Source organism: Molossus molossus, unplaced genomic scaffold, assembly GCF_014108415.1.
Source record: "Molossus molossus isolate mMolMol1 unplaced genomic scaffold, mMolMol1.p scaffold_m16_p_10, whole genome shotgun sequence".
NCBI classification, from domain to species: domain Eukaryota; kingdom Metazoa; phylum Chordata; class Mammalia; order Chiroptera; family Molossidae; genus Molossus; species Molossus molossus.
Window position 1 is genome coordinate 54,127,599 of NW_023425345.1, and position 14,231 is coordinate 54,141,829.

Genomic DNA, 14,231 nt, shown 5'->3' on the forward strand with positions numbered 1-14,231 from the left:
ATGCTAAATTCTGACATAGGTCAAAGTGTCAGGTAAAATGCTTACTATTTTTCGTATCCCACCATTTCTTCTTCAAGGTCCATATCTATGAAAATCAAGATTCTAATTCCTTTTTCATCTCCTCTGTTGCCTCTCCTCAGTTTCCACCCAGTTTACTTTGCAGAGAACACTTGCGATGGTCATCAGGGCCACCTAAGCGTCAGATCCTGGGAACACTGACATTCCCACCCCTCCCCACCCTCTGAGGCCTGTGATGCCAGGAACACTTCCTGCTTCTGGAGCCCTCTCTTTGGCCTGTGAGAGCACAGCACTCGGTTGCCTGTTCGCCTGTGGGCTGTTTTCCCTTCTGCCTCTCATCCTGAGTGTTTCTCTAGATCCCGTCTTCACTGGTTCTGCTTACTCACTGCAAAAGCTCCTCCTGGGCTCACCCATTTCCACAGTTTCTACCATCTGCGCATTTAAATCTTTGTGTTGGTTTTGTCACAAGTTAAATAAAGTTAGTAATAAGTCAACTACTGCTTAAGATTGCTGCGAGTTAATATAGGGAAAGTGGCTAGAACAGACTCTGGCCATGCATTCATTATTATTTTTAAAATGTATGTACACTTAACTCCCTAAACCTGATCTCGGTCCTCAGCCCCAGAATTAGGTTTCTAAGTTTTTTCTGGATATTTTTGCTTAAAAGTCCCATATAACTCACCTTACTCAAAATTTAAAAATTATATCCTTTCTCCACTTAACCTCCCCCCTCCCCAAAAAAAGCTGATTCTCCTATATCCTCCATTCGTCCATTCGTTAAGGCATACTTCCCTAATTTATCGAGCACCTAACTACACATCAGGCACTATGCTATGCATAAGGAATATAAAGGTGAATAAAACAGATTTCTTCTCTGCCCTGTGGATCTCAATTTCAGAAAACTTTTTAGTGAGCAAGAGATTGAAGGAGGGAGGTATTCCAGCTGGGGACAAAGCATAAAAGCTGACTGGTAACAAATACCTTGGAATATTCAGAGTGTTGAAAGGAGCAAGCTTGATGTTTAGCAGAAAAAGAGTGTAGCAAGGAGGAAGCTGAGCGGGGCAGGCCAGAGCATAGAGGACCTGGTAAGCCCCGATAAGAAGTGCAGAATGTGCACGTGAAGGGCACTGACAGGTTTTAGGTAGACAGAGAAATGTTACAATCCTGTTTCCATTTCTAAAAGATCGTCTGCCTCCTATATGGTGATTGGGGGAAAAGGATGAAGATTAGAAGTGGGGAAACCGAATTATGAGCATTCTTTCTCTTGCCATCAAACTCACTGGGCAGATCCTCAGGGAAACACTGGTAAACGGCACCCTGTGTTCCCTCACTATGTCCTGACGAGTAAGCTGGAAAGTTGCCTGATTTAATCAGCCTTCCAAATTCCCAGGGGAAAATGCCATTTTCGAAATCATTCTGCTTTTAAAAACCAGATTAAAATCACACTGAAATTAGTTTTAAAGTATTTGCTGGTCATTGTTGTTGTTGTTGTTTACATTTTTGTGTGTTCATACATTGAAAATGTAAACATGCAAAACTTATTTGCATCCAAATCTCTAAGTAAAACTGAAGCTCCAGAAATATGTGCCATTGTGTCCCTGACATCACACCCTTTGCCTTTGTCCTCAGGGAAGGTCAGAGGGAAGGCTCAGGACATGCAGCCTGCACCGCACCGCTAACAGGGACAGGACATGCAGCCTGCACTGCACCGCTAACAGGACACGACATGCAGCCTGCACCGCACCGCTAACAGGGACAGGACATGCAGCCTGCACCGCACCGCTAACAGGACACGACATGCAGCCTGCACCACACAGCTAACAGGGACAGGACATGCAGCCTGCACCGCACCGCTAACAGGACACGACATGCAGCCTGCACCACACAGCTAACAGGGACAGGACATGCAGCCTGCACCGCACCGCTAACAGGACACGACATGCAGCCTGCACCGCACCGCTAACAGGGACAGGACATGAAGCCTGCACCGCACCGCTAACAGGGACAGGACATGCAGCCTGCACCGCACCGCTAACAGGCTCAGGACATGCAGCCTGCACCACACAGCTAACAGGGAAGGTGCTTTGCAGTGAGCTCCTTCCCGCCTCAGCAATTCCCTCACTTTTCCTCCCAGGCTCTTCCCATCTACATGTCTTGCACTAAACTTTCAATGTTTTCCTAACATGGGTTTTTACACCAAGCTTGCTCTTACATATATTGTTTTATCTGCCTAGGTCTCCCTTCCTCCCTTTTCTGCCCTGGAAAATGCATTTTTCCCCCCTAAATAGTTCAAATGTCTTAAACTCTGGAAAGTTTCCTTCAGACCTGGACTTCCATGTCCCACTGTAGTGAACCTCGCGGTTTTCACAGACTTTCCTTCCCGCCAGGCTCCTTGCCAAGGAGACGGTCTTCTCTTTGGACCACAGGAGTTGAACCCAATGCCTAATAGGTGCTAGATGCTCACTAACTTTTCATTAAATGATTTATGAAATACTGTATTTGTCTGTTCTTTGTGTCTAATAATATATCTGTTTAAATATACAGGTTGTTTAAAATATCTACTAGTCATCTAAAGTCAGAAAGTTAGAGACTACTAAAAAACAATTCAATTGAACATGTGACAGGTTCTATTATAAGCATACACTAAGGGGCCAAGATCACAAGGAACTGATGAAACCCTCCCTGTCTGGGTTCTATAGTGGGTTGTGAGGTGAGATTGATCCCTTTCTCCTGGAGGCATTTTCTACAGGATGGAATTTCATTTTTCTAGAAAGGTGTAGATATAGTTCTGAAAAAAACATAGGGAGAAAATAAGATAATTATCCTTCCTGTCTCAATCAATCTATAGACAGCAAATGGTTCTGAATTCCAAAGCATTCTGACAGAAGGCTTGGGGATAAACTATTCTTGGTAGAAGAACATCATGGCAAGAACAGGACTTTACTGGCTTCACTCTCACCATGTCTAACAGGACAGTTCTCTCCTATGGTCACTTTCAACTTACTTTATCATGGCATGGAATGAACTCTTTTCTGTTTAATAATTCAAGGCAGTGACTGCAATCATACTCGGTACAGTTTCTAACAGGTCTTCTCGTTGTCACTTTAAATGATTTCTCAATTTCCCAGCTCTCGATAAATAATTCTATATCTTCCATATTCGTAATGATTGTGCCATTTTGCATCCTTAGATCATCATCTGGATTTTCATTGCAAATACCTAAAAAGATATGCGACATTTAGAAGGAAATTTTTTTTCAGTTAAACCAAATATAGGCAGCAGAATTAAATCATCTTAATAATTGATTAAGGTTAATGACCCTAGAAGTCAAGATACATGAAAGGATAGTAGAAGGTAAAGAAAGAGGAGATTGATTCTGTCCGTACACTTTCCTGCTATTAGCACTATCTCCTAATTTAAAAACAAGTTCTTAAATCTGTCAAATAGTCCCCATAATAGTGGGCATTTGGTGACTGCACCTCTCCCAGCATCCACTCCCCCATCATCCACTCCAAGAAAAGCCTGCCTGAGAACACCCCGAGGTGCATGACAGCACTCCAGGAGGGGGCCTGCCTGCATAAAGGTAATCCTCACAGCTTTTATTAAAAACTGTTCCAAGTAACCCAGGCATAAACCAGTCAGCTCGTGGCAGCCACCAGACATATAGACACATTAGACATTAGGACAACCATTAACAAGCTCAGGATGTGGACCTAGGACATAGACAATCCCTCTTCCTTGGGATGACATGGCCTATTGATACTATCACGTGTTCACCTGCCACAGCCTAACATCCTTGAGGAAGGCCAGCAGATAGGGCTTACTCTTCATCCAGTGGAGTACAGAGCCAAGGGAAGTACAGAGAAATGGATCTGGAACCCTGATCATAACATACCTGAATCCCACACTACTTTAAAAGACATAATTTTTTCTTAATTTCCAAGGTTCCCAGCTGTAAAAGAAATGAGTTAAACCTTTTTTCCAGAATCAAATCTTATATTATTGTCAATAGAGGCTGCTGTGCCACAGTTGCCCCAGCCCTTGCAAACATGCAGAGCCGAGAGCAGTGCAAAACCAACCAACCGACAGACAAAAATACGCACCTGAACTATGCTGTAAAGCAGCTACTAATTTTTAAACCTAAACTCTTATAAAGATAGATAATCGCACCAGCCAGTGTGGCTCAGTGGTTGAGCATCGACCCATGCACCAAGAGGTTGCCATTTCAATTCACGCTCAGGCCAAATGCCCAGGCTGTGGGCCTGATCCCCAGAGGGGGACATGCAGGAGGCGGCCAATCAATGTTCTCTCTTTCATCGATGTTTCTATCTCTCTCTCCCTCTCCCTTCCTTTCTCTCTCTCTCTAAAAAATCAATAAAGAATATATGATATAAAAAAAGATAATTGCTAGTAAAAATATGTCTTCAGTGCATTGTCAATCATCACCCTGCAGATTCCACAGTGCTGTGCAATGAGGTGTCCAGCCAGACCTCCCTTTCTAGTGTCCATTTTAAAGATGAGCAAACTGATGTTGAGCACAGAGCTGTGAAGGAATAGCATTGCTACACTTTCCAGCAGACACCAGAGCCAGTATTAATCTTTGTATTTTATTACATACAAAGATATATTTCTAATTTGTTTCTTTTGGCTTGAAACTCTATATTGATGTAACATACAAGGTCGGCCAGAAGGAGGTTTACAGTTGTGAGTAAGCAAAACAGTTTCTTCTTGTCTTATTATTTATTAAATTATTGTATTATTTTCCATACAAACAACTGCAAACCTCCTTTGCCCCACCCTGTGTTGTGCTATTAAATTTAGGTGTAAAGGTACATCTAAACTTTACACTTTATAATAAAACTTGGATAACTTGTCAAAATATTGTGTTCCCTGTATATAACTTTCAACGTGGCTTAAATAACTCTTTTTCTTGATTTCAAACTAAAAAAAAAAATAGGGAAGAAAACTGTTATTTAAGTTTTTAACCTTTCTTTGCCTCATTTTCATCAGTTACAAATTAATACTAGTGCCTACTCATAGGGCTATAGTTAGAATTAAATGAATTAAAGTATATCAAATAATGCCTGGCACTTCATTAGTGCTGCATAAAGATGAGCTAGTAGGAATAGAAACAGTCCTTAAGATTGATTTTAGGTAGTAATTATGGTAAGCATGTAGCTCTGTACAATACCCCCACTGAAATGTTATTTCTTGCTTCTTAGCCCATTCATTGGAAACCATTACTTCCTTCATTATTCACATGGGTCACTGAAAATTAATATCACACCTCAAACCAAAAATGTGTGGCAATAGGGGGTCAAAACAGTGGAATGTGAATAGGAAAAAAAAGCTAGCAGAAACTGAGATTTGAAGAGCAATGCTCACCACAAAGTCCTTCTGTGTAGGATGACAAGTTAAATTGAAAGCCAAAGTGAATGTCTAAGATTCCTGTAAGATGAGCCCACTTTATGATTAGTCCGGCTGGAGTAGTAATCACGTACATAGTACCAGAATCCTCTATCAACAGGTCTTGATTGGAAAAGGGCAAAGGCACGACAATAGAATCCACTTCTACCTGTAATTACATAATGCATGTACATCTGTTAGAAAAATGTGTGTGTTTAAATATACATCTATTAACCCTGGCTGGTGTGGCTTGGTTGGTTGGGTGTCAAAAGATTGCTGGTTCTATTCCTGGTCAGGCACATGCCTGGATTGCTGGCTGGATCCCCAGTAGGGGGTTGGCAGGAGGCAGCCGATTGATGTTTCTCTCTCACATCGATGTTTCTCTCTCTCTCCCTCTCTCTTCCTCTCCCTCTAAAAACCAAAATCAATAAAAAGTCTTTTAAAAAATAAATAAATATAAGTGTATTAAAATTAGGAAAATTTACATGATCCCATTTCTTCTGATATAATATAAACTATATGTTAAGTTTTTTAAAATGTCTCTCTGGTGCTGCAGAGTTTCTCATAACTTCTAAGCTCTTCTATTGTTCCTTTGCTGTGTCTTGCTATATTCAGTATTTGTTTTAACCTTAGGATTCTTGATTTTCTTCAAACTTTAATTTTTTTTCTGTTATGTAAGCTTTTCTGACTGTTTCCTTCAATATATGTTGATTGCACCATTACCTACTAATATGAATTCAAGATAATATAGTTACTTTCAGTACATTTTCTTTATTCTGGTTCTTTCTTTGGTCTTCTAAATTGGTGTTTAACTCTGATATTTATAACAATCATCCATTAAGGATAGTAATGATTAGAATTCCCAGCAATTCTACTTTCTAGGTTTGGATGGGATTCCAGACTCTGTATTTTTAGCCTGTACTCTTGGTAATCCAAATGTAGGTAGTACAAGGTTTGTACTTTGGAAAACAGTGCTTTAAATAATGGCAGTGACATGGAACCATGAGCTATGACCAGCAGTAAATCTGACAGTTATACCTGACCGGCCATCCAATTTCTCATCTTTATATCTTTCTCATACTGCCACCCTTGACCTAAAACATCTCCTCACTTGCCTGTTCATTTCTACTCATTCTTTAAGATTTATTTTAGGTGTTACCTCTTCAAAATTACCTACGTGGCCCTCCTTAAACCACACTTAATGCCCCTTCCTTTTGTTTCCATAACGTCTGGGTCATAACTTTGTCACTCTACCTCCTACTGCTTTCTAACTGGCAGATAATTACATTCGTGCATCCCCCACACAACTACAAATAACTGGAGATCAGGACATGGGTTATTTTTACCATGTACACTCTCATTAAATGGTTTTTTAAATTAATCAATTTTTAACTGAATCCATGACCAGTGACAGGAGTTCAGCTGAGGCCAAAAATAAACCCATCTGCCCAAATGCTTACCGTAATAGCCCTGACCAAGTTGGAGTTTACTTGCCATCCACTTCCTGTTAAAATATCGACCTCACCAAAATCAAAGGTATATCCTAATGCTATCATTCAAAAAGTATCTCATTCATACATATTTCAAGTTTTACTTAAAATTAAACTTTCTAACACTTAACTATATTTTAGGATTATTTTACTATTGTTTCTGGTCTAGAATCTATGGTCCTACGCTATTGCAATTATTTCCAGAAAGCCTGTAACATCTCAGCCATTTTAAGCAAAATATTTACACATTATTTTCTTATATTTTTGAGAGAATTACTTAGATCTAAGTGAGACATCCAGTTTATACCTCACTCCTATCTGGTATTATTTTTAATATTATAAAATATATTTTATAATGTCAAAAATTTTTATTTATAATATTTTAAAAGGTGTTTTTTTCCTCTAAACTGAACAGATTTGTTCCAACTTTTTAATAATGCCTTGCTCTTCTTCAGTATATTTCAACAACGTTAACTATTCCTTTATATTTTTTTTTCTTATTTTAGCTACAGCTTACTCACTGAAAAATCAATGGCATCAATATTTCAAAACTACTCCTTCCATCTATTTTCTTGGTGATCTTCATTCTGGGATTTGTGGCTACTACTTTTAACCTTATGATCCCTCTTTACATCATTTCCATTTTGTTTAATTTGAAACCCTAAACTCTGACACTAAGGAGATTGGCCACTCACCTTATCCAAGGAGGCTTTAGCATAGTTTGCAGGGCAGTAACAGTTAACCTCACAAGGGGAGAACTATTTGCAACAGTTGGCACATTATGGAAGGAAAAATATAATACTAAAAAACACTTTTAGACTACCCATGAAAAGAATAATTAGACATAATAGCAATACAACTCCACTGATATGTTCTTTTTGGAAATAATTGTCTTTATATAATTTCTTAACTTTATCTAATGTACGGATATTTTTAAGCTTTGCACTTGTACCTTTCTTGCTGCCCGATTGACAAGTATTTTATGTATAGATGTTGTCAAATTTAACTTCTTAAAACATAGTCCAGATAGTCTTTCAGAGGAAGCCTTCATTTGGAAAAAAATAAAAAATAAAACTTTGTCAAGTTAAACATAATTTTAGCAATAAACAGAAGGAATTTATAAAAAACACTTTGCAAATACTCACTAGCTTTATTAATGAGTTTTCATTCTGAAAAGAAAAGGCATAGAGAAAAAAACACTTATAAAAGAAAAATACTACGTATTTGAGTTTTAAAAACACTATTTGGATTACTATTATATGCCTCTAAATATATTCACATGAAACATTTTTTGTCTTAAGTACGAGAAGATAAATCTCAGTGAGCTATTGAGCCCTTTATCAATCCCTAATATTTATACAACATAGTTCCCTAATGTTGCAACATAGTTCGACTATGGATTCATGAACAGAGAACAAAAGAATGGATTATGACATACCTGATTCATGGAACATTTTTCAATATGAGCAACTATAATTTCCCCAGGAATTCTCACTAAGATATAAGAAGCCATACTATATAACGCTGCATTGTTTCCATCAAAGGTGATAATGCTCAGTTCTGACAGCATGGAACACCGACCTAAAAAAAGTGTCGCAGAGTGGATTTAATTTACTAACGAATTATTGTATTTGTAGTAATAATTGCTTTAGATTAGTCTTATTATGTTTGACAAAAAGCAAATCTAAAAGTTACACACTGGGAACCAAAATCCTCAGTCAAACAAAGAACGCTCAACAATAACTCTGGCTTGGTGAGGTGAACAGTTAAAAAAACAACAACAATCTCCCACGATTAACAATGGACTGCCATGTACGACATGCAAACCTACAAGGACACTCCCACTCAGGGCAGCAGATATCAGCGTTCACTTGAACAGGCCTTCCCCGGAAACCACAGTCAGGCATTTCCACGTCCTTTGGGCAATTCAGAGACCAGTTGTACAACTTCCATTCCATATTAAGGCATATATATTGGCTACAATTATAAACAGGATCAAATTGTTGAGGCTGTTAATAAAAAAGAAAAAGAAAATTGGTGATTTTTTTCCCATTTTCAATTAATTTTTTTTCTTTCATCCCCCTTAGGTAACCTTCAGCTTGTTCTCTGTATCTATAGGCCTGGTTTGGTTCTGTTTTGTTTTGTTTATTCACTCGTTTTTGTTTTTGTTTTAAATTTCACATAGAAGTAAAATCGTATGGTATTTGTCTTTCTCTGTCTGACTTATTTCACTTAGCATAATACCCTCCAGGTCCGTCCATGTTATCACAAATGGCAACATTTCATTCTTTCTTATTGCTGAGGAATATTTCATCGCATATATTTTTTAAAACTCTCATTCACATTGCCTATAGTGTATATTTTCTAAATATGACAGTCTTTGAAAGACAAACAATTAAAATTTTATTACAAATTTTTGTTGATGTAACCTTTCTAAAATACTCAGTATGGACTTCATTTCAGCTTTATCTCAATATTGATTTGATATCAGAATTGCCCATGTATCAGACATCTGAGCAAATTAAAGTCTTGTCCTGGCCTGGCTGGTTTGGCTCAGCAGTCGGAGCGCCGGCCTGCAAACCCAAGTGTCTCAGGTTCAATTCCGGTCCAGGGCATGTGCTTTGATTGCAGTTTCGTCCCCAGCCCTGGTCGGGGTCATGCGGGAGGCAACCAATCAAGGTGTCTCTCTCACATCAATGTTTCTCTCTCTCTCTCTCTCTCTCTCTCCTCCTCCTCCTCCTCCTCCTCCTCCTCCTCTTCCTCCTCCTCCTCCTCCTCCTCCTCTTCCACCTCCTCCTCCTTCCCTCCCTTCCACTCTGTCTGAAAATAAATGAAAAAATATCCTCAGGTGAGGAATTAAAAAATATGTGTGTATATATATGCCATATCCTATCATTTAGAGAGGAAAAAAAAAAAAACAAAAACAAAACAGGCTTTACAATCATCTAGAAGGCCTTACATTATCTAATTTACTTGCTACAATTTTATTCCTTTCTTACTTAATGGCTTTGCTATTCCTTTTTCCTTCTTCTTCTTCTTAATTCTCATCTGAAAATATTTTTCCTTTGATTTTTTTTTTTCCAGATAGAGTGGGAGGGAGTAAGGGAGAGAGAGAGAAAAAAAAAAACATCAATTTGAGATACATCAATTGGTTGCCTCCTTCACAACCCCAACTGGGGCCCATGATTGAACCTGCAGCCGAGGTACATGTCCTTGACCAGGAATTGAGCCTATGACTCTTCAGTCCTCTGGCCAATGCTCTAAATACTGAGCAAACCCAGCCAGGGCAGCCTTGCTATTCTTTTAATATGTCAGGTACAGTCTCACCTCAGGGCCTTTGCACTTGCCTTGAACACTGTTGTTTGATTCCCTGCATGACTCATTCTTTCAACTTCTTCAGATCTTTTATTCTTAACTCACTTTAACAGTGAGGATTTTTGACCATCTCACTGAAAATACTTTTATTTTCCCCCTGAGCAGCACCCTCTAACATTTTTTATGACTCAGTAACTTATTTTGCTTATTGGTTGTCTCAGAACCTCCAACAGAAAATAAACTCCATAAATGCAGGAAATTTTTGCCTGCTTTTATATTGTTTTATCCATGGCACCTTAATAGTCCTGGCCAGAAATAATTTAAATAAATATTGGTTGAATAAATAATTAATTTTTTAGAACAAGTGACATATTTGGAGTAAAAATGTAAGTGCTCAAATCTCAGCCCAGACAATTACAAGCTCTGAGGTTCAATGACCTTCTCTTCCTTTGCTTACTGTGGTTTCTTTGTCACCTTGCACATGCCTGGCACATAGTAGCTACTTAATAAATTGTTTTTAATTTTTAATTGGATTTTAGAGAGAGAGGAAGGTAGGAGAGAGATACAGAAACATTGATGAGAGAGAACATCGATTGGCTGCCTCTTACATGCCCCCCACTGGGGATTTGGCCCACAACCTGATCATGTGCCCTTAACCAGGAATCAAACCGGTGACCTTCTGGTGCATGGGTTGATGCTCAACCACTGAGCCACACCAGCCAGGCATTAATAAATATTTTTGACTGCCTGACATACAGAAAAGCCCACACTAGATAACTCTATTAAAGAATTCCACTTAAGGCCCCCATTTGAATTTTTTTTTTTAGTGAGACTAGAATTTAATTAATAAGAAATATCTGAATCAGTTTTTAAAATATATGTGTTAAATGTAATGTATATTTCTTATCATCTTTTAGCAAAGAAAGACTAACGATCACATTGAAAAGTTTAATAGTGTTTGGATAGTGATACCGACACTATAAGGAAACAGATGCTATAGGAAAGGACGGAAAAGCTGAAGAGATTACCCAGTCATACCTCACATTCCAAACCCGGCGTGGGTGTTAGCAGGTCAGACACTGTGACTTCTGCTGGAGTGACCATTTCTGGACCTGTTGGAAATGAAGACGTCCCCTCCATTAGTGGAATGGCATCCACCATGTATGGGATTCATATGTGGTAGTAACTGTGCTAAGAAATTTTATGTAGAGTATTTCATTTATTCCTCACAAGAACCCTGTGAAGTAGATAATAATACTTTTGTCATTTTGCAGAGATGGAAACTAAGGTGCAAAGAGAAGCTGGTAAGTGTTTGAGGTAAAATTCAAATTCAGGAATTTTGATGTCAGCACCTTGGCTTTTAACTGGCAGTTTATATATATAATAACACCTTTCTCAAAGATGTCTTATAAGGAGTAAATGTATGCAAAGTAATGCCTGGCACATAATAACTATTCAATGAATGGTAGCTAATTGGAATAGTAGTGATGGTAGTATTGAGACTATTATTTTGAAAATATCACAGGACTTCTTAAAATTTTTCAACTATTCACCATTGTCTTTAGGGAAAAAAAAATCCAAGTTTCTTACCATGGACCGTTTGTGATCTGGCCCTGATCATCACTTGCAGCCCATCTCTTGTAGCCCATCTCTTGGTACAGTTCCCCTCACACTACATGCTCAAGATACACTGACCTGCTTGGTGTCTGTAAACAATATCATAAATGGAGCCACTTTTAAATGGAGGGGAAGCTGCCCAGCCAGAGGAACCCTTGCATATCTTATGTCTCAAACCTTTGCATTGTTACAACTGGGCAAAATAACCTTTGGATTGGACCTGGGGCAACACTGTGTCCCAAAACACTGTTTGCAAAGATAACAAGAAAGCAGGTATGACCCCTGGACTGAGGACTACTGAACTGAAAATTGAAAACATTGTTCAGAATTAACATCACTGTGTTATGCTATGTGCACCTATAGAAATGCCTTCTTTCTATTGATGCAATGTTTCCCCTTCCCTCAGAAACACCCACGGCCTTTGTCTCTGCATTGGAACACTAACTGGGCTTCTGCCTGAATCAGTGCATCCAAATAACTATTCTTACTGATCTCCATAAATGCCTGTTGCCTCTCACTTTGAAAGGACTGTTGTTGGGTTGGCAAGTCCCTCTGTGTGACATGTCCTCTCAGTTCTAGGCCTTTGCACGTGCTTCCCCTTCTAGCTGGAACACAGTTCCTCCTTCTACTGGTCTATCCAACTCCTCCCTCCTATTCCTTTTTGAGACCATACCTCCAAAAGAAGTATGAGACCCCTCCTGCTTACTGAAGGTATCACCCCCATTGTAATATCACAACAGCCTCTGGACTAGTAGCGGTTTTAGGGCAGAGGCTGTGCCTTGATCACCTTTCTCCCTTCGTCACCCCAGAGCCAGGACACGGCCTGGCAGAGTTGACACTCATTTAAAGCTTGTCAAATAAATTAAAGAATAAATATCTGAGCTTCTCTAAATTATAATTCCAGGTGAAATAATACATTAAGTTGTCGAGCCTCACTGTGAGCAGATCTATTAAATCCTTTTCTGATTTACTAAATCAGAAAGAAGCCAGGGCACGCGCCCAGAATGCCCCTCCAGAGGCTGGGACAGAGCACAGTACCAGGAATGAAAGCGGTTCAAGGACCAAGTCATTCACATTAACAACTCTGTAGAGTCAACCTAATCACTGTGAAAATTTAAGCAGAATTTGGTATAATCTAAATTTTAGGAAAAAAATAAAATAAAAATAAAAAAAGGTGGGAAATCTTTGTCATCTATATTCACTGAAAGGGAGAAAGAGAGGAACCAAATGCAGAAAGCATTTGGAAATTGTGGCATGCTGACCCAGTGAGCAGCTACTTAACTAAACAACAGTGCCAGCTCAGTTTTCCAGTTCCATGGGCTAGTACTAGTAACAGCTGTTGGTATTAGTGTGCCAAGACCTAAAATACATAATACGATACCTGTATATATGGGTAGAGGTCACTTACCTGGCGACGTGGGAATCAGAGGTATGCCTACAAGGAAACAAAGATACTCTTCTTTAATCGGTTTTGCTTAAAGGGAGGCCCACATAGTTCAAATAGGGATCTTTAGCTTCAGGGAAGATGGTGGGGGAGAGAACACAGGAGGAATGTTAGAGGGAAGATGTACATGCTCTGGAAAGTAATCAGAAACAGAAACCAATGGAAGGGCTGCTGAAGAAGAACCTTATGGAAGTGTGTTGTCCATCGAAAACTTCTGCTCACAACCACTTGCCATCACACAGAAAAAAATATTCAGGTGTTTCATTTTTCCAGAATAAATTAAGTAGGGTTCACACTTACAGTCTCCTGGATAAACACATTTGAGGGTGACCTCATCAAGGATCATATTTTTGGGGCAGTAGGGCAAGCATCCTTCAACCCTTTACATGCAAAAAAAAAAAAAAATCAAAGCGAAAAAAGTTTAAAATATTTTTTTTAAATACTGCATTTAATATATACAATTAAGACCTACCTTTCCTAAAATTCTTCTATTCTCCTTGTCAAGCACTAAGGAGTACTCTATTTGCTACCACTTCATCATACCTCATTTTACAAAATCACAAGCTAGTCGGTCATAAAAGCGCATCATTCATGATTAAAGCAGAATTTGAACACAGAACACTCAAAATATACACTTATGTTTGGGACACATTAAGGCCATGTTCTATAAACCAGTAGAAATGCATAAGAATAATTTATTGTAATTTTAAACTTATACTCATTGTTCTTTTTATTCCTGTACTCGCCCCTCATCCAAGTACATAGGCATACTCTCTGAATATCCTTGCCTTAAGGATATGGGTGGAACAAAAACAGAATCTCAGTGGCTTGCCTTGCCTGTTATTAAGCCCTAAACCCATTGAAAAGATATGTGTATTAGGGATCTCTGGGTGGAAGGGATGCAGGTGGGACATGGTTGCAGTTCTTTGAAAACAGAGGGG

The 14,231-nt window shown here is 38.9% G+C and overlaps 1 protein-coding gene across 1 annotated transcript in view; it reads right to left on the reverse strand.

Annotated features, from left to right (window-relative positions):
* Positions 1-14,231, reverse strand: part of OTOGL (otogelin like) — a 135,014-nt gene that overhangs the window by 26,055 nt on the left and 94,728 nt on the right. The window contains 9 exon segments of the mRNA XM_036252659.1: positions 3,023-3,237; positions 5,404-5,593; positions 7,867-7,959; positions 8,060-8,083; positions 8,353-8,495; positions 8,746-8,923; positions 11,268-11,341; positions 13,228-13,281; positions 13,591-13,670. Coding sequence (XP_036108552.1) covers positions 3,023-3,237; positions 5,404-5,593; positions 7,867-7,959; positions 8,060-8,083; positions 8,353-8,495; positions 8,746-8,923; positions 11,268-11,341; positions 13,228-13,281; positions 13,591-13,670 — 1,051 coding nt within the window.